Source organism: Pagrus pagrus (assembly GCF_965226575.1).
Source record: "Pagrus pagrus genome assembly, chromosome: 16".
Lineage (NCBI taxonomy): Eukaryota > Metazoa > Chordata > Actinopteri > Spariformes > Sparidae > Pagrus > Pagrus pagrus.
The window spans coordinates 12,826,011-12,853,826 of record NC_140200.1 but is presented as its reverse complement, the minus strand read 5'-3'; the positions used below and the strand labels follow the sequence as shown (position 1 = coordinate 12,853,826).

At 41.9% G+C, this 27,816-nt stretch overlaps 1 protein-coding gene and 1 long non-coding RNA gene across 5 annotated transcripts in view; one reads left to right on the top strand and one right to left on the bottom strand.

The window, feature by feature from the left end:
* foxo3b (forkhead box O3b) overlaps positions 1-18,281 on the top strand; it is a 44,491-nt gene extending 26,210 nt beyond the window's left edge. The window contains exons 3-4 of the mRNA XM_084377195.1: positions 12,725-14,202; positions 14,996-18,281. Coding sequence (XP_084233321.1) covers positions 12,725-14,173 — 1,449 coding nt within the window. The 3' untranslated portion in view covers positions 14,174-14,202; positions 14,996-18,281. The remainder of the gene's footprint in view (positions 1-12,724; positions 14,203-14,995) is intronic.
* LOC311271500 overlaps positions 15,111-27,816 on the bottom strand; it is a 21,464-nt gene continuing 8,758 nt past the window's right edge. For 3 of the 4 annotated variants that reach the window (XR_014624427.1, XR_014624428.1, XR_014624429.1), the window contains 3 exons: positions 25,192-25,315; positions 24,920-25,075; positions 15,111-15,196 (listed from right to left, as the gene is read on the bottom strand). This is a non-coding gene — a long non-coding RNA (uncharacterized lncRNA). Of the gene's footprint in view, positions 15,197-24,335; positions 24,492-24,919; positions 25,076-25,191; positions 25,316-27,816 lie in introns of those variants that run through there. The other variant, XR_014624430.1, reaches the window with a different exon arrangement.

The following is a 27,816-nucleotide window of genomic DNA, read 5'->3' as shown; positions in this document are numbered from 1 at the left end:
GACGGCGCACCTCGGTGTCACACACACGGCAGAGCAAAGGTAGATGTAGAAGACAAGTGTAATGATAAGTGACATGTGGACATACTGGAATGCACAGTGGAAAAGGAGTGTGTGTGTGTGTGTGTGTGTGTGTGTGTGTGTGTGTGTGTGTGTGTGTGTGTGTGTGTCTCTTTTAGTGTCCAGGTCACGCCACTGTATGTTAATGAATACACGTCAAAAAACAAAGAAAAGTCAATGAACACTTGAACAAAATTGCATGTTTGTGGCTCATGTTCAAACTGCGAGCGTGTAGCTTTTGTGTAATGCATGAGGCAGCCCTGCATGCTGGAGGACACGCGCACACGTTTTTGTTACATAACATGAAGGACGTTTTTTGTTTACTGTGCCATCAGGCCTAAATTTAACACCTCTGCTGCAACAGGCAGTTTTGCACGGTGGTGACCGCACTAGGTAATCCCCCTAGAGGTTACAGTACGTAAGGCAGTGGCGTGTGACCCCTTTAAAATGACCACTAGTCGCACACCACAAGTCAGAAGTGTACATGGGTTGAAAAAGTTTTTCTTTTTCATTTAAAGGAATTTTAGAGGTTCCAGAAAAGTAAAAAGGTATGATAAGTTTTTTTAAGTCATATTTTTACACTTCAGGGACATAAATGTCCATTATGTTGTAAGCTTTATAATGATGATATAGTGATTAGAATCAATTTTTACTATAAAGAGTATTTCCAGACAAAATTACAAAGTGCTTCACTATAAATTAAGACAAGAAGCACAAAAGAAAAATCAGTAAAGCAGACACTTCTGATCTAAACGTGGAGATAACAGTCAGGAAGACACAGATTTGTCACTTCCTGTGTGTGCAGAAGATTTACAGCCACTACATACCAGAAATGAATCCACATCTTTTGCAGCTCTGTGCTGTAATTTACCCTGTCACCTATATCTCTACTGCAACACAGATCTTACATAAATCTATCACATGTTCCCAGTGAAGTCCACACCCTAATCGGTGTCCTCAGTTCACCGAAAAAAAGCTGCCATTTTGTTCTGTTCGCAACCCAAGCTGGTCCTCAGTGGAAATACAAGTATGCACACAGGGAAGAGTGGTGTTAAGGGAGGCAATAAACCTCAGTCAACCCCTCACCCATGCTACGCACATAAAAACAGCATGTCGTCCTCCCCTCCCTCACTTCCTCACGCTGTCCCTCTACTTCTTCCGCTCTCTCTTCTTCTGCTCTTTTATGCCCCCTATGGAAATAAATCATCTTACTCTCCATGGATTTTGTTCTTTTTGCATCCCATCCATAGTGCCGCGGAGCGGGAAATCTGCCTTTCAAAGTTCTTTTTTTGATGATATCCTCAATTTACCGCCACACAGAAACACAGGGCAGCTCTATAAAGCAGTAGCAATAATTCACAGTTATGTGGGTTATGTTTTGGGCATCAGTTTGGCAGATCAACTAGACAACAGTATTGCTGGAGCAGTGGCTGCCCCCCCAGGGGTCCTTGTTGGGGTTTCAGGGGGCCCCTAGCAATAACGTCAAGTTGAGTTGAGTTGGTCATGGTTTCATACGCTTTATGTTATATAACATCAAGCAGCATAACTCTGGGAGGGGGTCATTGGTCTATATTCTGTTAACTACTGTCAGCTATTACATACTGCAGTATTAGTAAAACTGTAGATTATGCTGTTGTACAAGGCACATATCTTACATTGCTCTAGTAGCGATTCTATTTCTAAATGTAAATACATAAATATAGCTGTCACATAGTTATAGTCATTTTATATTTTATTACTCATGGGTAACTTTCTTCCTGAAAGTTTCAGGAATGTCTCATATTTTTGTCTTTTCATCGCAATTACTCAGTGGTGTTTTAACCAGTAGATTTTCAGCTGACATTGTCGATGTAGAAAATGAGCAGGACTTTTACTTCCAAACCCTGGAAGCCAAAAATAAACCCTCCCACCTCTGCACTCCACTGCCCTTGAAATAGGTCTGTGGGTTGAGGTGTAGATGGCAGGCTCATTTCCCAAACGTATTCCTTGTCGCTTGCACCATATCTTCCCGCAGGAATAGCAACATTCCCCTTCCTGATAATTATGAATGATTCCAGCCCTTCCCCCCACTTCTCCCTCCGTCCCTCCACTCCTCGGCGCTGCTCGTATCGCGCAGAGATGTAATTAATCATGTAGACACCCTGCTGGTCCTCATACTAAGGGTGCCCTCTTTTTCTCTATCTCTCTGTCTTCCCCTACTCTTTATATATCTCCGTCTCCCTCAGTGCCTCTCAATCTCTCACACACAGTTTGAAGGTCTCATTAATCACCTGTTCACAGAGAAAACCTCTGTAATGCATACCAGTGGGATCATTCGGTGGTTGGCCTTTCTCGTCTCTACACACTCATGTACTTCATGCAGCACCACACCACTGTGCTTTCATTCTGTGTGTGTTTTTTTTTGTTTTGGGACTGCGTCTGTCATCAGCGCGCTCATACGCCAGCCAGCATAAATACGATAATCGTCGCCAGCAGACTTGCCCTCTGGTCCCTCTCTATTTTTAGACGTCAGATGTCGAAATAGTTCAAGTTCTTAAAAAGGGCAGCCTTGCGAGTCATCCTCTCTCGACCCAACCCAAACAACATTCACTTCACTTCAGGCAGGAAATAAATTATTTTTAAATCCACCAGCGATTTATCACCAAATATATTAAGAGCATGTTCCCTGTGGTTGTGTTTACTGACTGGCAGATGGCTTATACTTCCCGTCACTAATGCCGTGAGTGTATTTTTTATTTTTATAGCAGATTGAAAGAGTTTAACAGAGTGAGCCGATCTTAATGAGGAATGCAACTAAAGATTACTGCCATTGCCGATTATTTTCTTGATTAATCGATTAGTTGTTTGGTCTATAAAATGTTAGAAATTGTCGATCAGTGTTTCCTAAAGACCAAGATGACGTCCTCGAATGTCTTCTTTTGTCCACAACCCAAAGATATTCAGATTACTGTCATAGAGGAGTATTGATATGATTAATCCTCAACTTGACTGTTAATGTTTATGTAAGTTGGTTTTTTTTTTTTTACAACAGATTGAAGAGATTGATGTCCTGAAATATCTTTTCTCTCCACATCCCAAAGATGTTAAGTCGACTGTTATAGAGAAGTTAAAAAAAAGAAAATATTCACATTTAAGAAGCTACAATAAGAGAATTTTGACTTTTTTCTAGAAAAAAAATATTCACACCGATTAATCAGTTATATTAGTTGACAACAAATCAATTAACTGAATCGTTGAAGTTGCCTGTTAATATTTATGTACGTTGTGCCACCGGTGTACTTTTGGGTACTTTATACACAACTGTACCTGAAGTCTGGAGTATGTGGGCCCCGGTTTACCCTAATTTTTAATGTAATGACAAAGTAGTTACAGAGTTTTCAGAGTGCGTGTTTACAGGATTTCACGAGATAAATGTCACCTCACGTAGCCTGCCTTAATTTGCCAAGTATTCAATTTGCTAGATTGCCCAGAAACACACACTCCCATATGGTTAAACAGGTTAAACAGTCCCTCCACCGGCAGAAGATTTGACTCATCTCACACACTCTTCTGTGTGAGCTGGTCTGCAGGTGTAGTGTTTAGTTTGGAGCCTGAACTCCGCGAAAATTGTTGCGTTTCAGTCCTTTTCCTCGCTGCTGCTTTACTCTCTTGCAAGTCTCTTTCTCCTTCTGTCTGAATAAATCGTCTTTGTCTTCACTGAGATGTGTCTGTTGTCAGTGTGTGTGTGTGTGTGTGTGTGTGTGTGTGTGTGTGTGTGTGTGTGTGTTCTTGGCAGGCGCAGTCACTCCGTAGCTTTAGGACGCCGTGTCCTGGAACTCGGGGTTGATAAAGCCCAGCAGGGACGGCCTGTGTTGTCCCAAAGCAAAGTGTACATGTACCGTACCGGGCTGTAATGAACAGTGTGTGTTTGTAAATGTGTGCTGACTGTATACGCCTTGTGAGCTCATACGTTTTTGTTTTGTTTAGTTTTTGCTCATAGATGTTTTGATTTTTCACAATAATATGATCGATTTCCATGCTGCTTCTTCCAGCGTGTGTGTGTGTGTGTGTCTGTGGGTGTTTGTGTACTTAACTTTCCACTGTGACCGTGAGCCAATGCTCAACAGGAACTGCGGTGACCTTCCAGCACTGAACAAAACACACTAACCCAATGAAGCCTTACTGGGGTAATGTGCCTAACCAAGCCTCCGCACCGGCCCGCACTGATTGGCCGCTTGAGGTGGGATGGGTCAGCCACCTCTCCCACCTCAGGCTATCTGATTGGAGGAAAATGTTACAGTAAACAAGTGATTCTTTGAGCATGTGGCACAACACGGGACACACTTAGATGAAGGCAACGCAGGGCAGAAGAGAGGGAGAGGCAGACAGATGGGAATGATAGAAAGCGAGACAGAGGTTGACATTGCAGTAGTAAGGTCTCGGTGATGACAACAGCAGGCTTTTTGGTGATTTAACAAGGTCACAACTCTTGGAAAGCAGTGTGTGTGCATGTTTGTGTGCGTGTGTGTGTTCGCTTTTACTGCTATTTAATTCTGGGAGGAACTTGATATCACCGTTCACTATAATAATGGAGTAGTCGGCCTGAATAAGGTGTAATAGATTGGACAAAAAAATCTAAATCTATTCCCTGAACTGATTTGACGTTTAAAGTCCACAGAGGAGTAGAGAAGGGAAAAATAGCATGATTAAAGCAGAATGAGGTGTAACAGGATTCCTTCTGCCAAGCTCGACAACTCTGTCCAGTGTACACACGCACATAAATACAACTTAAAACACACACACAAGCTGAGAGAGACACCCAGCCGCTGGCTGGGAAACGCACATATGATTGAAGAGAATGGAATGTTCTGTCTGCGGTCCAGAGCTCAGGGCTGCTGGAACCTGGACCCGATGTGTGTGTGTTTTTATGTGTGCATGTGCATGTGTGTGTGTAGGGTCACAGTATAAATAACCGTCCTCTCTCGGCAGCGTTAGCGCAGACCAGCCGGGCTGTTTATTTATAAACCTCCTTTTACGTGTCTGCGTCGTTACCTCGCACTACCTCGCTATACTTTCACTGCTGTTTTACTAATACATGGTTTCTGTAAATGCCTGGCCGAGGAAGCCTGTGTGAGGAAAATTCATTGTCTGTCTGTGAGGGTCATCGCATGCAGACTGTTCATAGTATAAGTGCGCCGACTGGACTCTTGTTAAACCAAATACAACAAATAAACCTACCAAATCACTAGAATAAATGTTGATATACGTTTTTGCAAACCACGGACATGTTGAAACTTTACGCCTCTTTGTGTTGCACCTTTCTGTTTTACGTTGCGATAACGCTGTGCTTTAGATCTGGTTAGGTTTAGGCAGAAAAAACACTTGGTTAGGGTTAGGGAAAACATAATGTGACATAATGTCGCAAAAATGGCTTGAGGTCTCCTTAAAAATATCCAGTTTCAGTCAAATGTCAAAACACAGACTTGAACGGTGGTCACTGATATAAAAGACAGGTCATAAACATATAATGTGAACGTGATGGCACGATTATAGAAATGTCAGCATGGTACGTAGGCCGAGGACAGACTGGGGTGAATAAACTTCCTGTCAAACAGACACTATGATGTTTTCTAGTGCACATGTGTGGAACGTGTCTGTATATGCGTACCCCGAGTCGTCTGGCCGTCCCGGAGGATGATCTAGACTTTACACAACAAGGTCAACATTGACATGAAAAGAAAATATTTATTCTGCTCTTTGTAAATTTAAGTGTATGTACTGCACCCTGGAAGTGTGTGCATTTTATTCCTGTAGTTTTTCCAAATATAGATTAATTACACATCTTTATATCATTACTTACTATGGAATATTATTAGTTAAGTATTTAAAAGACTACATGAGATTAAGCTCAATAAATACCGTAGGCTCTTGTTTGTGTCTGTCTTTCTTTGTGGATTAAATTGATTTTTTCGACCAACGTGGGTTGATAAGGCATCAAGATATTTATTTTGCTCTGTTATTTCCCCCTTAACTATAAAGTTGCTGCAAAAAAAGTCTATCTTCAGAAATCCATTGCTGTTATTTATAAGCTGATTTTGCCAATACAGTAGTTATACTCACATTATTGTATGTATTATTAATTACTTTTCCATCTCTATAAAAAACCCTAGATTAAGGCTCATCAAATGCAGAGTTTTGTCATTTGCTGTCTTTTAAATTTCACTTTAACTTCGCCTAAGTTTGTCTTTTGCTTCTTGCAAATTACTAAACATGCCTGTAAATGTACTTGAGTCAGCCAGACTGTCTTCATTAGGTTTTTCTCATTTAAAAAAAAGACACAATGAGCTCCTTTGTCGCTGATTATTACATTTTCTTAGTCCTCATTCTTCTGTCGTTCATTTTCAGGGACGCTACCTGCTCGCCTGTTTGCACAAACTTAATCTTGTTTGCATTTACCACAGAAAGAACACTTCAGAGCAAGACAAGGATCATTTTAACCACAGCCCGTTGTCAATCCCTCGTCTTAAATGCAAACTAATGTTGCGCAAGTTGTCCGCTTGACCCAGCAGCGGTCCCTGTTGACATTAGACTCAGATTAGTGTTGGTTTACATAATGGCTGATAACGTGCGGTTATGTTTGGCAGGGACACACACACACATACACAGTGTGTCAGTAGGTGGTTAAGTACACCAGAGGTGTGAGGCTCAGGTCACAGAATTGGTCCAATCACAGCAGTGGAAGCAGGGTCGAGGGGGAGGGGCTAACATGTATGAGGCGAGAGCTTTGACCTCAAAGCACTTTGACCTTTGACAGAGTGCTGTGTCCAGGCTGCATGACACTGTAGCCCTCTGACCCTATGCCTTCCTCTAGCCCAGTGTTGGTAGAGCTGTGAGTGTGTGTGTGTTTGTGTATGTGTGAGAGTGTTTTTATCTGAATTTGCCTACAGCTGAAGGCAGGGAAGGTTGTGTCTGGGCTGGGCTGACCAGTGAAGTGTTTCTCTCAGGCACACATAGAGTACAGGAACCTGCCAAAGTAGAAGTGACCCAGTTCATACATATGAGTTCAGATATGTGCTGTAGCTGGGTGATGAAATACACTTGCAATACCATGCAGACCCTCCCTTTTCTGTACTGCCTGGCTACGCAAACCAATTTCTCTGCACCAATCACCACTGCTGCTGCTAGGATGGCTACAACCAATTAGAGAGCGTTCTTAGGATCTTCTGAGCCAATCAGAGGAGCCTGCTTTTGAAGTAACCTCAGGTGTCTGAGGCATTACTTGCTATACATTTAAAACATGCATGTGTCGGCACAAATTCGTCTCATTAGATTTTTAAACGCCTCCTTAAAATGCCTCCTTAAAAATGTTGATGTACACACACGTTCCACCCTCAGATTTACATAAATGCAAAGTTCCCACCTACGCACCTTCAAAAAATCTGAATAATGAGAGAAAGGAGAGAGAGATTCCTAGCGTGGTTGCTGACAGTGATTAATTGTTCCCACATGTTGCTGACGGACAAAAAGGCCTCTGTGTTCCTGAGCTCTGGCTGCAGCTGGTGCACACACACACACACGCACACACACACACGCACACTCACACACACAGCTGGGGCCTGTCTCACGAAGCAAGTTCAGCCTCGTCAGGCCATCTTTGAGTTGGTTTGCTTCAAAAAATGTTACACTGTTGAACCTGGATAACCGGTCTCATGAATAGTTGACTCTGTTGACCGCAGAGCACTTTTGCAGACCGACTGAGGTGGAGTTTATAATATCATAATATCAATATCATAGAAAACAGTAGGATTAAAAAAATTGTTATATAAAGGAATAGTTAAACAATTTGGAAAATATTTGCTTCCTTGCGAGAGCTAAAGGAGAAGATCATCATTCTCCTGTCTGAAGTTACAGCTAGCATCGAGTTAGCTACTGCTGCAACTAACGACTTTTCATCATTTATTAGTCTGCCGATTATTTTCAGGATTAAACGTTAAGTCTATAAAATGTCAAAAATACTCTCCTAGAGCCCAAAGTGACATCTTCAAACCGCTTCTTTTGTCCAACCAACAGTCCAAACCCCACAGGCTTCTGATTGAGTCTCATACATGACAAAGAAAAGCAGCAAATCTTTACATTCAAGAAGCTGGAACCAGCAAAAGTTTGACATTTTTGCTTGATAAACAATTCATTGATTATGACAAATAGTTGACAATTATTCATTTTCTTTTGCTGAATATTGCAGCTCTAGAGTTAGCTTACCTAGCACACAAACTGGAAACTAGGGAAGAGAGCTGGCCTTGTCTAAGGGGGAACAAAATCCCCTGACCACCACCTCTGAAGTTTCCTAATTACGACATTATAAGTCAATAAATATAATAAATATGTCTTGGCCAGCCTCCTGGGGTCTTATTGTTAAGACAATAGCAAAAGAGTCCCTGTTTCCAGTCTTTATGCTAAGCTAAGCTAACCAGCTGCTGGCTGTAGCTTCATATTCAACCGAAAGAAGTGAAAGTGGCATCAATCTTCTCATTTCAATCAGGGCATGACAGCAAATAAGCATGTTTCCAAAATATTGAGCTATTCCTTTAAAGAAAAGATATTTGTTTGAGAAAATGCCAGTGCTAAATCCAAAGTAAGCTTCTTGTCTACCTTTGGTGAGGCAGAGCCCGATGTAATAAATTAGATCTCGAAGCTCAATGCTAAAATGATAAAGAATGAGCAGGGTAGAAAAGAGAAAAACTCAAGTGAAGAATTACGTCGAGAGAGAGAAAGAGAAAAACACAAAAATCCCTAAAATTAGCCGGGCCGTGTCAACAACGTCATTATCCCTGGGAAGGTTGTTGCTGCAAGCTGTGTTGGTGTATCTGTGTGTGTATGTGTGTCACTTAGCTCTTGTGGCTGCATAGTAGGAGTTATGAATCAGAGCTGCTGTCTCACTGAGCTGTTTTTATTAATGGACTTTGGGAATACCCCAGAGGAGCTGTGCTGTAGTAAGCATACAGTATCCCGCTCACACAGCAGCGGTGTGCCGTGTACGCACACAGAGAGCGTATACATTCTGCAATAACAAAACGTAAAATACTGTTTATTCAATCCACATATTGAAATAAAATGACAGGAATAAATTAAATAGAGGTCCAAGAAAGAGCTGCAATGGAGACGATTTTAAATTCAACTCCCGCATGAAGATTTTCATAATATTGTGTACACACAGAGCCACAGAGACTCTTTTCCCACATCTGAAGACGTTTTTCCCCAGAGTTCAATAATGTTTAGCGAAGTATGAAGGCTGTTACCAAGCTCAGGTGTGATTTAAGAGTAGTTAAATGAACTCCCGGGAAGTTAAATAATATGATCGGTCGTGTCGTTAAATACAGTAAGAATCGTGGCGGCTAGAAGCGAAGTTGTGGTCTGCAGGAGAGACTGAATGTCTACATAAAATATGCAGACACGAATGGTTAAAAGGTCAGTCTTAGAATCATAAAACAACATACTTTCCACTCACAGCACCACAAGTACACAACCCATGAATATTTGATAGTGTTGATAGTTTAGGTTTTATTTGCCCAAGATCTTTGCTACTGAGAGTTCTGCTCCGTCCCAATAAAATGAAGGAGAGTGAAAGATCTAGAAAATATCTTGGAAGTCTTTCAATTATCCAGAATATCCAGTATGTGAGAGGATCTACTATACACGCATGCATCGCACGTAATGCTGATACATAGCAGGCGCATTGTTCATTCTTTCATCATCTTCTCACCCTCTTTCTCACCATCACTCGCACATTTTCACTCGCCTGCACTCAATTTTTCTTTTTTTCTCTTTCCATCACTGTCCGCGCTTCGGTTGCAGATGTCCCGTTTCCTTTTATTGCCGCTCCATCAAGTTAGAAATATCTCACCTGACGTTTGAAGGATGCGAGCAGCGGCACGGAAAAAGAGAAACATTAAACAAGTGGCTTTGTTCTGGAGGAGGGAGCGGGGAGGGATAAAGGTGGCGTGGGACGAAGCGAGGGAGAAGGATTGATGAAGTGTTAGGTGCTGGCAGGTAAATGTTTACAGCAGCGAGAAGGAGGAGACTCACATTCCATTCATTCTGCTCTCATTCATTCCTCCAGAAGTTCTTGTTTTCCTTCACAAAGTCCATCTTCTGCCATTATTTACATCTCACTGGCAGCTGGAAACATTTAGCCAGTGTGTGTGTGTGTGTGTGTTTGTAAAATGTTCTGTAATAAAGCAGCATTACATCATGCCTCAAGAGATGCTGGCAGAGGATAAACACTGGTCTCGCTGGTATCTCTTCTCATCTTACCTCATTGCACACACACTTGGGAAACATGCATTCACACACGCACTCACACACACAAACACCATTCATGATTAAATGCAACTTTTTATGGATTTACTAATGCGCAGCACTAGTCACAAAAAGCACACTGTCCTGCTGAAACTATGTTTGCATTTACAATTGTGAACACAAGCCATTTGAGCCTGCAAATGCAAAACTGGGCATTTCCATAAAACTACCAGAAACACACATGCTCAAATACGCACTCACGCAGGGTCATGGGTTCATTTTGGCTCCAGAGATGAAACTTTCTTACTCTGCCAACGTAGCAGTCAGAGTGGTAACTTAAGCCTGCTCTTTCTCCTCACTGATTGAACTGCCTTTGACCAGAAAAACAATCCAGACCAAATTGTCTGTAAACTGTTGCCCGGGACATACGGGACCGCTTCGTGGAAAACAATATTGTTATTCCCACAAAAGCTCCGAAATTCTGGCCCTCGTCGTTTGCAATCCAGAAATCTGTTCTGTTTTAGGGAGTAAAAATATACATAGGAGGGAAAACAGAGCAGGAGAAATGCGTGCATGTTGTGGATGGCGGTTGGGTTGTTTATATGGGAGGATATAGCATAGCCCCAGAGTCCCTCGGGGCCCGTAAGAGCTGTGTGTTTGTGAAACAACAGAAACTGCGGAAGGGGAAGGGGGCATGGAAAGAGAAGGAGACTGAGGCAAAATAATGAATTCAACCTTCAGGAACTTGTGGGGCCCAAAAAGAAGGGAAAAGAAGAAGTGTATCAAGACAAAAGTCAATCCAAGAAGGTCATAACCATTTATACAAATGATCCAAGATAGAATATTTTCCTGGTCTTTGTCTCTTTGGTTTAAAAACAACCCAACTTAATGACGTCAATCTAAAATCCCTGTTGGTTCACTGATGATTCCTTCAGATCAGATCACGCTCTCAGTCCCTCCTTGTTTGTTCTCCCCCAGGATTAGCAATTCAATTATCACTTGGATTGAGATGTAACAAAGGTTATAGAAGTTAAATCTACCTGTTAAAAGCATATTTACATACACAAAAATATATAATATATATTTCGAAATGCAAAATGAGCTTTTTAGAAATCCCTTTGCTCGTAATAACTCAACAACCTAAAGAGTAGACAGCCATGCTTGCAGCTTTGTGAGGCTTCTTCGTTTAGCATGTGAGCATGCTAACTTGGGCATTAGCACATTCACAACAATCGCGCTAAGAGAGTGTCATTAGTCTTGCAGTTATCAGGTCATAAATCAAAATATTGGACAATTTTACAGCTAGAGGAAAACTCTGAGAATCATAAAGTCATTAGGTTCACATGCACACAACTTGTGTTATCTCTTTTTTTTGTGGTGCAAGGAATCAAAGCCCATCAAAAATCTTCCAAATTCCAATGAAAACAAAATTCCTGCACACACTCTTCACCCTGGCATTGATGGATTTATCATAAAAGGTCGATGTCTTGGCCATCTTTCACCTTTGATATCAAAACATCGACTTTTTAAATAAATCTATCAATGCAGACGTGAAAATGTGTGCAGGAATTTACTCTTTTTCACTGGAACTATGAAAATCTGTCCGACTGGCAGACATTGCCAACCGTAGAGTCGTGCCACTAAGAAGGCTCAAACGTGTACAACCGCTACAACATCAGTGTACAATAAGAAAGAATGTCTGTCTCGTAAATGTATGTATGTAAACAAAGAGAGCAGTGAGGCAACAAGTGATTCAACAGTGTTAATGTGTGCATGCATCTCTGTGTTGTGAATAAAACTCTTGCTGTCATGTGCACCAGTTCCCCCACAATGAGCCTCTGGGGCTCGGCACAAGGAAGGAGCTCAGAGTTGATCAATACACACCAGACAACACTCATTCACAGGCACGCACATACGCACATGATCTGACACGGAATGCACTCCTCAAGCGACACAGGGGCTCTTTGTACGCGTCATTCATAATCGAGGAGACGCTTGATTATAGACCACTGTCTCTCTTTTCTCTTTTATACCCGCAACACAAAAGCTACAGTGGGAACAATGCAGACATCAGCGCTAAATGCTGCTGCACACTAATGTCTTTTTGTCTATATTTAGTGGTTGAACAATTGAAACTGGATTTTAGCTTTGTGTCTCCAGTAGTCACCAAGAGCAACTGTTTACATCGCTGCAGAATCAGTGGTAGTGGGTGGTTTATGGATCAGTGTTGTTGGACTTAATGAGAGGTATTCATTGAATGTTTTATTGGTAAAAGGGAAGAAAGAACACAACAAATCAATACTGATGACAGTCATTGTTTGGGTAATTGTTTCAAAAGGATTTCACACACATCACTCAACAGCCTCTTCTCTTTCTCTCCTTTGTGTTTCAGAACTCCATCCGGCACAACCTTTCCCTCCACAGCCGCTTCATCCGCGTCCAAAACGAGGGTACTGGGAAGAGTTCCTGGTGGATGATCAACCCAGAAGGAGGCAAGGGCGGAAAGGCTCCTCGCCGCCGGGCAGTCTCCATGGACAACAGCAACAAGTACACCAAGTCCGCCCGTGGCCGTGCAGCCAAGAAGAAGGCCGCCCTGCAGGCTGCAGCCGCTGCAGCTGGCGAGGGCGGTGGAGACAGTCCTTCAGGTCTCTCCAAGTGGCCTGGAAGCCCGACTTCACGCAGCAGCGAGGAGCTGGACGCCTGGACAGACTTCCGCTCTCGCACGAATTCCAACGCCAGCACACTGAGCGGCCGCCTCTCTCCCATCCTGGCCAATCCTGAGCTAGATGAGGTGCCCGATGACGAGCCTCCTCTCTCGCCTATGCTCTACTCCAGCCCTGGCAGAGCGCTGTCTCCCGGCAATGGCACGACAAACGGGAAGTCGGTGCCGCCCGAGTTGCCCCGCCTGGCAGACCTGGCAGGCACAATGAACCTTAATGACGGACTCACAGATGATCTGATGGATGAGTTGTTGGATAACATCAACCTGGTGCCAACCGTCACATTACCGGCTGCTCCAAATGGTACCTCAGGGTTCAATTTTGGGTCCAAACCCAACGGGCTAGGCTCACCTTCCTCCACCTCTTCTCCCTCCTCCAACTCTTCTCCTAACGGTGGAGTCAATGGTTACAGCAACTCCATCTTTGGCCCCCACACGCCAAGCTCCTCTCTGCGTCCGTCCCCCATGCAGACCATCCAGGAGAACAAGCAGACCTCCTTCTCCAGCATCAGCCTATCTCGCTTTGGCAGTCAGACACTACAAGACCTGCTCAACTCTGACAGCCTCAGTCACAGTGATGTCATGATGACCCAGTCTGACCCACTGATGTCACAGGCCAGCGCCGCTGCCGTCATTTCTCAGAACTCTCGCCGTGGCCTCATGCTCCGTAACGATCCCGTAATGACCTTTGGGACCACTGGAGGACTTCAAGGCAGCCAAGGAGAGATGCTGCAAAGTAACAACCACAACCAGAGCTCCCTGAGGTCTTTAAACGGAGGCCTGAACCTCGCAAACGAGGCTAACGTTCTGGCTAATGCCAAGCAGCAGCTCCTGCTCTCGCCCTTGGGAGGAAACGGATCCTCCTCCATGCAGATCGACACCTCGATCTTCTTAAATGGAACCGTTAGCAGCAGTGGAGGGATCTGCCAGGACCGTTTCCCCACAGATCTGGACCTGGACATGTTCAACAGCAGCCTGGAGTGTGATATGGACTCCATCATCAGGAATGAGCTGATGGATGCAGATGGCCTGGACTTTAATTTTGACTCACTGGCCAACATGAATGGAGTCAGCAACTTCACGAACACCAAGCAGACCTCTCAGAGCTGGGTACCTGGCTGAGAGGGTCAGGCCGGGAAGGATCAGAGCAGGTGTGTGTGTTTGAGTGTTGTTTGCTCTGGCGTAGATCATGTAGCGTTTGAGCAAGGGTGAGCGTATTTCTGATGCCTAAATGCAGGGTGCGACTGATGCCAAGTACAACATTTGTAGAGGTCTGTAGAACTGACATGTGTAACTACTGAAATGTGTAGAAAACACACTTTTCTAGGCTTTGGTGAAATTTTACCCATGTTGTTTTGAAGATTCTTCATGCTGCAGAATTACTGGTAAACAGACCTGAAAACATCTGAAGAAAAAATGAACCATAATCAAAGTCAGTGCCCTACTCCTGTGAATCCACATGAAAAAAGGTTCTCTCAACATAACACTAACCCATCCCCTGATTTCGCTGTTTTAATTACCCATAATTCATTGCAATATGGAGGTGATGTAGTTTTTCCAATTGCTGACAGAAAAAACAAAAAATTATTATGAATGCTTAAAACAATTACTTATTAAAACATTATTTGATTCGTGCAGGCCAAGAAAGATGCAGAAATATGGGCTGTAGAGGTAATCAAAGTTGTTTTATTAGTGTAATGTTTGCTGCAGACTGAAGACATTAATGCCTTCACATTAAAATGCATTTATTGCGATGCACGTGCAGGAAGTACCAATGCAGAACCTATTAAGTATATAGCCTTCTGCTGTAAATGAGCAGTGCAAAACAAACAGAGAAGAGATTGGTGACATTTGTCCAATACTTGATCTGATGCATTCCTCGTAGAAAGGTTTGAAGTTTTTCTTGTTTTTCAGACATAATCATCTCGTCCTTTATCTCTCCAGGTCTGAACTGTGTAGTTCAAGAGAAGATCAGACACACAACATCCTTTTTGCCAAACCTGCCATCAGCACAACATGAATAAAAAACCCTGTGTTTACAGAAGAAGACTTCCTCTCGAGAGCTTTACCTTCGCTCCCACACTGGTGAACCATGAACGACTCCGACAGACTCTAGAGATGCTGCACATCAGCCCTCAAAGCCTCCTGTGAAACAACAACAACAAAAAGAAAACTATGTCAAACTTACAAATCTTAGAATTATGCAATTTTTCCTTTGACACCCAGTCTGTTGATATCAAAGAGACACTGCTTATCAGAAGGGGTTTCAGGTGGAATACAAGGACTAAATATCAAGCAAAGATTGAAGGAGTGCACGGTGCAGTTGTTCCCGTTGAAGACAAAAAACAGTGTAAAGTGAAAAAATCAAGAAGTGATGTGGTGTAAATCTGATCCAGTGGTTTCCTGGGATGTGTTATGTTGGAAAAAAAAAAATGTTCCCTCCGTTCTCACTTAGTGATTTTAAATGTTCAGTGTTTGTTTTTTGGGATTTTTCTGTTTTATCATAATTGTTTCTGCATCATACATGTCTGTATGAAAAGAATCGGTGTATTGATGAAAAGGTGGACATGGAGTATCTTACAGTACATGCAAACACACAAACAGACAAACCAACACTTTGCCCCATCTTGCAAAACTTTCAGAACCCTTAGAAGTTAAGATTTCTCATCTTACTACCATGCACTTCCAGTTTTGTTCTTATGAATTGCTTGAATTAAATGAAATGCTGCATATTGAGGGTTTCATTACAATTAGCTGAATATTACAAAAATATTTGTTATCTTTTGTGTATATCTAACTGTAAAGAAAAAGAAAAAAGACTAGAGGAAGAAAATCTCTGTCGTGGATATTTGTACAGTGCAGGGCAGTGGGAAGTTCAAGAAGCAGGGGGAAAGATCTCGTCCGTCATTTCTTAGATTTCTTAACTTCTGGTGAGTTCCGTCGAGGTCGTTTATCACTGCAAATGATGTAGCCAAAATGAATACCTGTGTCCTAGGGTTGTGAACATTTCCACACCATAACAGGTGCTATGTAAAACAGTGTTGAATCCTGCCCCTGAGAGCAAGCCGTGCATTTTGTGTGTTGGTTTTGTTTCTGTTTTGACCCTGCAGAAGCCCAAAGCTGCAGCCACGTGTAGCACGGCGAGGGGTTTTTAGGCTCATTCCTCTAGAAGCCATTTGTTTCTCGAGTAAAAAAAAAAAAAAAAACACAATAAGCTATCTCTGTATATTGCCAAATTACTTGAAACAAACAGTAGGATATGCTGGCAGCCAAATCACAGCACACACATGCACACACACACACATATATATATTACACACACATAGATAGAGAAAAATAATACCAGGGATCTGTGTTAAGCTCTGCTGTTTTCTTGTCATGAGCTTGGTGGGGCTTGTTATGCATATATAGAATCACTCAGGGGGGAGTTTAAGTAACATCAAGTCACAATCTAATGGTATTTTAACATTTCTTGATAAAAAAAAAACAGTAATACTTTGTGTTTGTGAACTTGTAACCTGTGAACTTTTGGCCGTCAAGATGAAGCGGAGGAAGGAAGATAAACGTCAGGATTAAGACTTTCACGCGGCGATCTGTTGTTTTTGGTTTTGCTGTCATAGCTTTTTGTTTTTTCCTTGTGTCAGACTCACGCACACACACATCCCCTCATGGACACGCCTGGTGCTCCTGCAGGTGACTTCCTGTATCTCCTGAGTACATGTTAATGTGTGTGTTTATCTGTGGAGTTTATTTCTGTTGGGGACGTGTAAAATCCCTCACTATCCCTCATGGTGCATACAGCACAGCCGACTGTATGCATGTATGTATTTATGCATTATGAATCGTGTGAAATGCATATATACTCGCTGTATGTCCTTATATACTCATGTAGTACTTGACCCTTGGGTTTTGTGATACCTCTGAAGGTAAAGTTGAAGAAATGATGAACAACGTTACAGGAAGGAGGGAACACTGTTACCAGCGATTTTAATTGTGGAACCAGATTTTTTGAAATGGCAGACAGCGCCATTGTTGTAGCATCTGGAGACCCTGGTACCCCCTCTCTGTGTATGGAAGCGTATGTCCCCGCTATGTATAATAGTGTACAGATGTGTGTATATCACTTTGAGGCCAAGGCAGAGGAGTGTGTGTGCATGGTTGGCTAGAATGATCTACTGTGCTATCCGAGGTTTAGTGCATGACCTAGCTGTAACCCCCCTCGACCCTTCCAATGGTGCCGTCCTGCGACAGAAATTGTAATCCAGAGAGGGAACCCTGTGTCTTTAGCACTCAAACACACACTTTCTAGTATAAAATCAGGGCTTACAGTGCTGCAGGCGCACCATCCTCCCGTATCAACGGGTTTACTATTATTACGAGTGTGTGACGCAGACACAGGGAGAGCCTCCTTAATGGACGTTCCTCAGCTTCACACTTGTTTTATTCCACGTGGAGTACAGTACGTTCACGTCCCGGTGCTCTCAGTGAGCATTTGGTTTTAACGTCATCTGACAACGAGCTGGAATTTCCTACACAATTTCCAGAACATTATCGCATGTCTTTTAGCAGGGGGGGATTCCTGAGCCATCACCTGAACGCCTAAGCATTAAAATTCATCTCCACTGACTGCACTGAATACTAGGAGCGCTTTACTTCTCCGGTGAAGAAGACTGACAAGGTGAAAGAGGGGTTATTGATCCTTGATAAACCGCAAATCTCAATCGCATGAAGATGTTCCTCACATTTTGTGCATTCAGTGTAAAATGTTTTGGCTATTCAGGGAGAAAGTTTACACTTAGTCATAGTGGAGCAGGCCTTCCACACAACCACTCAGTGCTACTGCTTCATTCAGGCACAGACTATCTCTTCTTGTGTCCAACACACACACACACACACACACACATCTGCGGCACAACACGTGCAAATTTAAAGCTAAGAGAAGCAAAAAAGAATAGAAGAGACATACCACTAGATACCTTAATCACCTCTTGGACGTTTCCTTTTCGTTATCTTCTCTCAAACCCTTTTCATCCTTGTTTAGAGGCCCAGGCCAGCCCCCCTCCATACGCCCTCTGAGCTTCGCCCTTTGAACTTTGCCCTTTATTAACCTTGCTTCTTCTCGACTTGATGTTAGTGGGTATTTTTCCTGTGTATTCCATTTTGAATTGTAATCTAGTTTGTATAAGAAATGGTGCGCATGTAAATAAAGCTTGGTGAGGCTCCACACCCATTCTGTCTCCTCGTCTGAGCTCATTTTGTCGCTATAAAAGTATGAAAGCGTTACAAGTGCATCAACTTCACGAGTGCCGTGGAAGCACAGGGCCGCTGTTAACAGCTCATATTGCTGCGAGAGGAAAGTGTTTCAGCTCTCGCCTACGTTACATGTGATGTTAATTCACAAGTCAACTTGCCAACTGCTTTCCAAAACAGTGCGTGTGGCTGAGCGCATGTGCACGAACAGATTTAACCTCACACTCCCTACAGAGGATAAATCTCTTTCTCATGTCAGTCTGGAGGGAACGGCAAAACAACACCATGTTCTTCTCAAATTCCTGGAAGTCCTGTTGCACAATGTTTTGTGTAAGGCTACATTAAACGAGAGCAGACATACAGCAGCACTCTCCTACAACTGGGCTGAGTACTTTTCCTCTGTTGCGCAACATCAAGGGAAAGGGGGAAGAGTCAGAGATGGGGGTCACTGGCATGTCTTAAATTTCCCTCAGGGTTCTGTGACAAATATCAACCCTGGCCAAGCAGCTTATTCCCCTTCTGCCTTTAGAGCAGCCAACGGGCCACTTTCACCTTATGCCAGAGGTCAAGCCTGTTGTCATGAAATGATTATTCTAGATTATCCAGTAAGTTTAATAGTTACAGGACTAACAGGTGAATCATTTGTAAACCTGTAAGAATACACATTTTTCCTCTTACCTGTAGTGCTATTAATCCATCTGGATATTTTTGTGCGAGATGCCGAGTTTTGGAGATATATCGTCCATAGAGATTTCTGCTTTCTTCCATGCATAATGGAACTAGATGGCACTAGATGGCAAAAACAGTAATGTCCCTTTCCAGAAATCATGACCTGGTTACTATGATAATCCACAGACTTTGTTGTGAGCAGTTTAATGAAGGAACTATCCTGTACATTTGCTTACTATGAACCTCATTGGAAGGCTCTGCCACCACCCAGATTTATAATGCTCCATATTATGAACATGCAATTATAGACCAACCTCAAATCTTCAAAGTGCTGCATTTCTCAGCACTCAGAGTAAAAAGTAGCCTGAATGATTTATGAAACCTAAGCTGTGTTGTCATATACAGTACGGTAGTCATAACCACACTAATCTTCATCATTGCCAAACCCAGGACATGCATCAGGTACTTTAGGTCTACCAATGTGGCCCTTTCGTTTGTACTCAAATATACAAAAGGACCTCAAACAAACAGACCGTCCTTTCTGTTTGCTTTCATGGAGAGCAGACATTTTAGAAGGGATAAAAGAAATCCTCCAAAGAGCCACTGCAAAGCTCAGGGTTGACTGCAGACTCTAAAATCTGCTTTATGACTGAGAGAGCAGGCTCACCACAACTGCAAATACCAAACCCACATTTCAGTGGCAGTTCCCAAGTCAGCTGGTCACCTGACTGACTTCATGTCTGGCCCGGCTGCAGTCACACCAGTCTGCACGAGGTCACTGAGGTTATTGTTTGGCTGGAAACTCTTCTGATCTCTATTTCCTCAACTGTATTCGAGAGTAACTACTAGCAGACGTAAGATTCAGTGATTTTCAGCCAAATTATGTGTCTCATCTTTACCCTAGCGTGATGATGGCCATCATTTTTAGCTTTTAAACTGAAAGAAAACTAAATGTGGCTTTCAAATGTTCACTTCTGTATAGTTAGAGCATTCCAAGGCTATATCCTCATGTCATTTTATACACTGCAAAATGAGCACTATTCTTGTTTCTGCTCGTTGTCTCGCTCCGTGGTTTCATGTCATGTCACAACTAACTGACTGTGTCTATTTGTTCGTCTCCACCCACGTCTCGATGCTTTATTCGCCTCTGCCTTGTTCCATGTCAGTGGGCTCCTATTTTGTAAATGTCATCTTTGTTTTAATACAGGAAGCAATTAACCTGTGAACTGAGAACTCGCAGTTTGCCACCAGAAACCAGAAATTGACTCACGGTTGATTCAACTGAGCAGCGTTCTTCATGTGGTAAAAGTACAAACACGCCAAGCAAAAATGACTCTATTAAATGCTAAAGTCATGCATTGAAAAGTAAAAAGTAACGTAAGTATTATCTGAAAAATTTACTTTTAATCACACTTACCATAAAAAAAGGAAATGTAACCACAGAACAAAAACAATTACTTTTTGATAAACACTGGAGAGGATTTGTAACCTTTTTACAAACCACTTGAAGTTTGGGTATACCAAGACTGAGTGCACAGCCTCATTATGTACAGTACAATATTTCCCTCTGATAAGCAGTGAAGTAGAAGTATCATGAAATAGAAATACTCAAGTATTACCTTCAATAACTCACATTTGCACTTAAGTACAGTAGCTCTTAGTGTCTGAATGGGATGTTATTCCGTTTTAGAGGGTAGTGATAAGCCATGTGAGTCTTTCCATACACACAAGTCTTTGTTTGTTTGTTGTTTATAGTGTACAGTGTAGTATCATGCATCAGCGAGTCCACGTCACACAACAGGCCTGCAGCTGCTTCACAATATAAGCCTTAAATATGACAGTGTAAGCTGGACACCATGGCTATGAATGCATGACTGTTGTAAAATTGAGTGACCTTTGTTTAATTGATGTGATGCTTGTAGTTGTTGTTTTTAATCTTGTAGACATGTTTGTGTTTATATTTTTCTGGGTGAGGCCAAAGACAATTTTCCTGTTCCAGCAATTTAGTTATTTCATTCTATTTTAACCCTTGAAACGTGAAGCAGGGAGTCTAGCAAGCTTCTGTGGGCATTCAGTACATGGAAGTGAAAACATACAACTGATCATATAAAACACATCGTATACAGTAGCATATAAAGTGAATTTACACTGATAATTCATTCAGCCCAACACTATGTTCATGTTTGCCAGTTTCTTGTTGAGAGTGGGATTATTTTGATTCTTTTTGCTCTAACTAAATAGTAGCGAGTGACATATCAATCCGGTCATTTTCAGTCGACACAGAAGGTGAGGAAGTGGTTGCCAGTAACAGTTTCTTTAATGTTTATCCCGTAAATCAAAGAAAATTTAAGAGTCGTCCTCTCTGTAACTCAATTTACACCTTAGCTGTGTCAGTTGTTGAAAATTTTCTGTCATTATTTTTACATTAAGCTATTTAAAAGGATGACTTGCCTATTATTAAACTCTGATTGGTCAATTGTTTCTCTAACCTGTTGGAACAGCTATCAATAGGCTCAACATGGGGCCTTTTCGACTCACTGAACACATCTGAGAGACAGGCAGTGACTCAGAGGTCTGGAATCAGGCTGACAATGTCCTGGGTTATGGGACGGCAGGTAGTGTATGACCTAATGTTATCTTTGTAGAGCCAGGACTGTGAGTCATAGTTTCATCCATTGTGACAGCTACATAACCACAAAAGCAGATGACTTAAGAGAGTAATATTTTAAAAATATGGCTTCATGTGTTTAAACTCAGGACTCAATATGGTTCTTTTTTGTGGCTTGAATGATTTAAGTTGTTCTACGTTTAAAAAATCATCACATGCCTTTCAACATGGCAAATGCATTTTCTAGGAGCCAGTCCTCATCAGAAAAATCCCAGTACTTAAAAAAAAAAAAATTAATTTGTCAGCCTTCTCTGTATTGAATGGTTGTTTGTCCTCTCATAATGTGCTTTGTACCTAGTCGTGTCATCTTGTTTCACACAAAAACAAAAAAACATAGAATAGAATACAACTTTATCGTCCAGTGAGGCGGTCTGTTGGCCTTGTGGCAAATCATCAAAACACGCGCATAATGCAACAACACTGACATTATAAATACTATACACAACATTTAAGAAAACGTAATAAAAGCCTCACAAAAGAATGACAAAGATAAAAAAATGTAATCCCTAAGGTGGTACACTGACATATTAATCATCATAACATCTTGTAATATGCACCTCTAATCCTCTCCCAAACCTCACGACCTATGACTACACTCTGTCTTCTAATCCACCTCTGCTCACTGTACGACCAACCTGACTGTTTGATGTGGTTGCACGGCACATTCAACAAAAGGCTTAAGCAATAATAACGTTGGAATTTGAACACACACACAAAACAAACAGACTACTGCCTGGCCAGACTGAAGGGCAAGGAGTCACTGTGGTATTAGTCATAAAGACTGGTTTGGCGACAAGTTGATAAAAAAGATAAAACAAAGACAAGACATCTATCTATCTATCTATCTATATATATATATTTCTATCTGTCTATCTGTCTATCATCTATCTTTTCTCTTCGTTTGCACACACAAACTGAGACACACGATGCCATGCACAAATGCACCTCCTGGCTAATGAGACGTGAGTCATCAATATGTGGTGTGGGGTTCAAAGTGTAAACAAGATGGAGATGTGATGGATTTGTTGAGATGTGGCCATTAGCGGGCTTCTCATCCCCCCCAACACTGACACCGCTCTGTTGATGGATGTGGTGAGGGGCTTCTCTTAATCTCAATAGCTGGCCTGATCTCTATACCTTATCTGAACTCCTGCTCCACATATACACACACACGCACACACACACACCAACACACATACTAATTGCTGCTGGCCACACAAGGACAGATCCAAGACGGGGGGGGGGCTGAGAACTGAGCAGTCGTAAATGATACTTCTGTGTGTGTGTGTGTGTTTGTGTGATAAGAGTGTGTGTGAGCGTGTGCATGCGCGCGCTAAGTGCTGCAGTGGGATGATGTCATCTCTGTAATGGCACACCGGCACAGAGCATTGTCCCGCAGCACCTCCATTCACAGGCTGTGATCAGCGTCATCGAGGCAGATTATAGCTCAGAATCACAGCCTGTGGTGGGACGACAGATCGCTTCACACTGCACAGACGTTTTGTAATTACAGATTCACACGCACACACAATGAGCATGCACCAACAGACAAAAAAACAATCATCATCTTAATGGATTCACACGTATTGCTCGCTGTAATTTCTATAATCACAGGCCTTTCAGTTCCTTCTCATCCGTTTCCTTTGAGATTGGCAGCGTGTCCATATGGGCACATCACAAGTACGACGAATGTGTGAGGATGTGATGCACAGTATCGGTGTGAAAAGTGATAGGCAGGAGTGAGGTGCAATGAAATGACAGAAATAGAGATAGGGGAGGAAGTGAGAAGAAATGGTTGGGTTAGTAGAAAGGAAGAAAGAGAGAGAGAGTCAGATGTGGCAAGTAGGTGTTGAAACTAGAATATTTCATAATGCTACCATCTAAAATTTTAGAGGTGATGTCGTCAGATATGTACTGCAGAATGAAGGGAAACCTGAGACCTTGTCTTTTATGGCTGTCGTACATCAGCAGAGCCCTTCAGTCGCAGAGAGACTGGAAGCTCTTGCAGAGGGTCTGTGGTGTCATTCCCCAACTTTTTTTTTATGGTTTACTTACATTTGTAATCGTCTCTGATGATTTTAAGACAGTGTGGTCCCCCTTCATTGCTTTTGTTTGATCAGCAAAGAATTTCGGTCCACAGGTGGTCCAGATCTGGTAGCCAGGGCAATATCTCAGCCAATTGTACGACTATAACTGGCCCGGATTCCCGTCACTGGGCCATACCAACCTTGCTATACCAAGAGTCCTATTGTTTTTCTTTCTTTTAGTTGTTTGTCTGTTGTTTTGTGGGCCTGTATGCACTTCACCACAGTAGGCTGATTATGTGTTCTTTGTGGTTCATTATGTTTTGTGTTTTCTTGTAGTGGTTTTGAGTTATAGAACGTCAAAACTATTCAAGTGAACATTACGTAACAGAGCTCCAATAAAATGTATATTTAACATATTTAAAAAACATATCTGACTCGAAGAATCATGGTTACGATTCATGTTGGCAACTGAACCATTCTCACGATGAATGAGCAAACTCTGTCCACTGAGGTCGACCATACGATGTGGATAAAAAAACTAATGCACTTTGAGTTATGTTCATTTTATTTTAATGTTTTGGTCAAACCATTTAGGGCTGTAATTAAAACACATCTGACCCAATATGCATACATGCTCATGAATGTTTCCCTATGTAAGAAAAATGCAATGCTACGACAGACAACCACACATAACCGTCCCAAGTAGGCATGAGCAAATTTAATTACAATCAGAATGAAACTTAACAAACAGAACTGAGAGTTTTGCAGTTCTGTTTGTGGTTTGACCAAGTGGTATTTCTGTACCACAGCAGAAGCCGCTGCGTCACTACTGGGGGAAGGTACAATAAATGTTATAAACCGTATTGTCTCTTAATTACTTTCAAGTAAAAAAAATAGAAAAAAGGATTTCCTCCCTGAAACAGAGAATTAACGTAAGTATAAAATCAAGAGGGATGAGGATTAACAACAGTAACATACTGCAACATTACAAGCAGATACCAAACAGGGTCATTATTTAAAAAAATACACTCCAAACAGACAATGAAAGAGGCTGATTTCAACAATTATGTAAAATGATTATTTCTTAAATAACCACACGTTTCACTGAACTGAACTCGAGTAGAGTAAAGTCTCAGAATGACTGAAATGTCTTTCCAACCTTAGTTTTACTTTCATTAATTAGTTTCATAAAGGAAGGAATTTGTTGGTGTCATTATGGAAGGTAACATCAAATACAGAACAGATTATTCACACCTGTGTGAGTGGACGATGTCTCCAACGCAATACACTCCTCTCCTCTGTATTTCATCCTTTCTTTATCTGGCTTTGTTGAATCACTCGCTGATCTCTCTGTAGTTTTCCATTCTCGCTCTCCCACATGAAAGACCCCGATATATGACGAGGATGAATCTGAAATGCGAAGAGAAAAGAAGTGTGAATGGAACTTGGAGGATGTGTAATAGAGGATAAGGAGAGGAAAAAGCCGTAGAGGCTGATGGATGTTCCCGCTCTTTCTTGTTATCCACCTTAGTGAAGCATCGCCATGGATTTGAAATGATTTTGTTCTCTCCGTCTCAATCGATACACGGGGGCTTGACCATTGATGGGATTGAACTGGATAACCTCACGCACCGGCAGTGCACGAGTGAACTGTTAGAAGAGGGGAAATCATTGTTTTGATTGATGCTTTTCATTTGTCACATTGATTTGTTTTGAACTCGTGTGATGTAATCAGAGTTACATACGATAAACCTATTTTGTTTTATTGTATTTGATTTATCCAGTAATAAAAACCAAATCCAAAATGAGAGCATTTATAAGACATGATAAAATCTGCTTAAAATCACTTTCCCCTCGCAGTCATTTTCTCAGCTTCTGCTCCCCCCTCCTTCTCGATTTTCTCACCTTCCCTTCATTCATTCTCACACCTCCTTTTTATATCACCCTCAGTATGTTTAGTTTCTCTTATTTCTCCACTGTCAACCCCACTTTTCCTCAATAACAGCAGCACACAGAGAAGGAGAGAGGAGGATGCTGGGAGGGAGATGAGGTGGAATAATCATGCAGGAAGCAGAAAGGCTGCCTGTCCAACCTTCATCTCCTCCTCCTTTATATCAAGCCAGTATATAGAGTTCATCTCTCCTTCACACACACGCACACACACATACCTTGACTGTGTTATTTCCCCATGTGAGGGGACCATCGTGCTCGGCTTGCTCTCAATCCTGTTGCTGTATAAGCCCACTAACCCCCATCATGTTCCCATCCCCCACCACCCTCTGGGTTGAGAGCATTACCTCCCACTGTAGCATGTGGCTGCATGTGACTGCATTACATGTGTGTGCACTGGGTCATAGGGCGCAATATATTATATTGTGTTCTACCATGCTGCCCTTTAATGGTGGAGGATTCTTCATAAATACATAAAAAATCCATTTGTGAAACAGCTGAGTTAAAATGTCTGAAGATGAAGGCACAGTAATAAGTGTCAGTGTGTCATGTAGGTGTGAGAACACGTCTTGCATCATCCACCACTGACCTACATGGAAATGTGTTATCTTGCAGAGTGTGTGTTCATTACTGTAGATAACACATTACTTCTCTTCATCATTGGTTAGCCTCCATCGCCTACTATGACAGAACTGTTGTCCTTCTTATGAACGCCCTCATGTGCTTCATGACTTTTTATAGCCTACAGTAGACAATAACTAGATAAAGACAAAGGTAGAGCTGTGTTGATAAGAGTTCAACTTCATTAGGCTCTGGGCACAGATTCGTACCGTAGGCACGTGACATGGAGAGTGGTTGTTATGTTGATGGCACAGAATATTTTTTAACAAAGGTGAAAATCACAATAAAACTGGCCATATTGACAAGTGCAGTTATCCTCACTAACACGACTGTTGGCAGTGTAGTCTTATAACAAACTGCGACTGTCTCAAGTTGAAAAATGATCTTTTAAATTGACAAACATCATATGTGCAATTAACGGCACAATTCAAACAGGATCAAAACATGATTTGTCTCTCTCCATTCAGCACCACACATATTTTTTTTTTCAGAAATAAGGTCCCATGGTGGTCCAGCGCAAGGGACGCGACTTCGGCTCTCTATAGTGGTCGCCAAAGTTAGACAATTTTAAAAACTTAGATATTTTAATTACTTCCAAATTTGTGAGTTTGCATCATGTGACTAACATTATCGTGTAATCTCGTGGCCCTGTGTTGAAGGAGGTCACTGTGTCAAAATCACAACTTAAAGGTCACATAAACACCATGCACCGCCGCTAGATATCGTTACTGCATATCCCATTTCAGACACTTTTTTAGTGTGCTGTTTAGCTTTAATATGACTATGTTTCTGATACAGCCGCCATGTTGAAAATTGAACATGGGGAGGACAGGGACTAACTCACAACTCACATGCACTAATATGCATGCCTGGCTGGACAGGACACCATTACTCCACTATATCGTTATGTACCAAAATTGCTTTATGAACGTTCGAAAATCTCTGGTCTCCAGGTCAAATTATAATCAGTCTGCCCTTTACAGTGAGCTCTGTGTGCTGTACATGATGGGAACTTGGATGCAACAGGTGTCCAAAAACAAATATTGCCCCAAGGCTACGAATTAGGTTTATCCGGCCATGCACATATACAGTAAGACCTTAAACTCTTTTTTGACAATAAAGCATGTTAAACTAAAGTGAATGTATCAAGTTAATTACAGAACACAAGTGTCTCGTTCTCATTTTAAGATCAGTCTCAAATGTTGTCACTACAAATGACGACTTTGTGTTTTGTGAAACACTTACACAAAACACAATCATAAAAAACTCCTTATTTACTAAATGGTAGATATGTTATACAGCAATATTCTAATTATTAGTTCAAATAATTCTTACGAATGAAATGATGACTTGCAATTTAAAATAGCTGTAGCAGGTTTATTTACTGTTTTGTTATAATTGTTGATTTATTTTGAAAATTGATGTACGGGTGTATCATTACAATGATTCATAGACGGGTGTGTTGGTGCACAGTCAATGTAGACCCCTACCCACCCCCATCCTCCACGCACACACACACACACACACACACACACACACACACACACACACAGAATGTCAAGGTCACTGTGCTCCACACA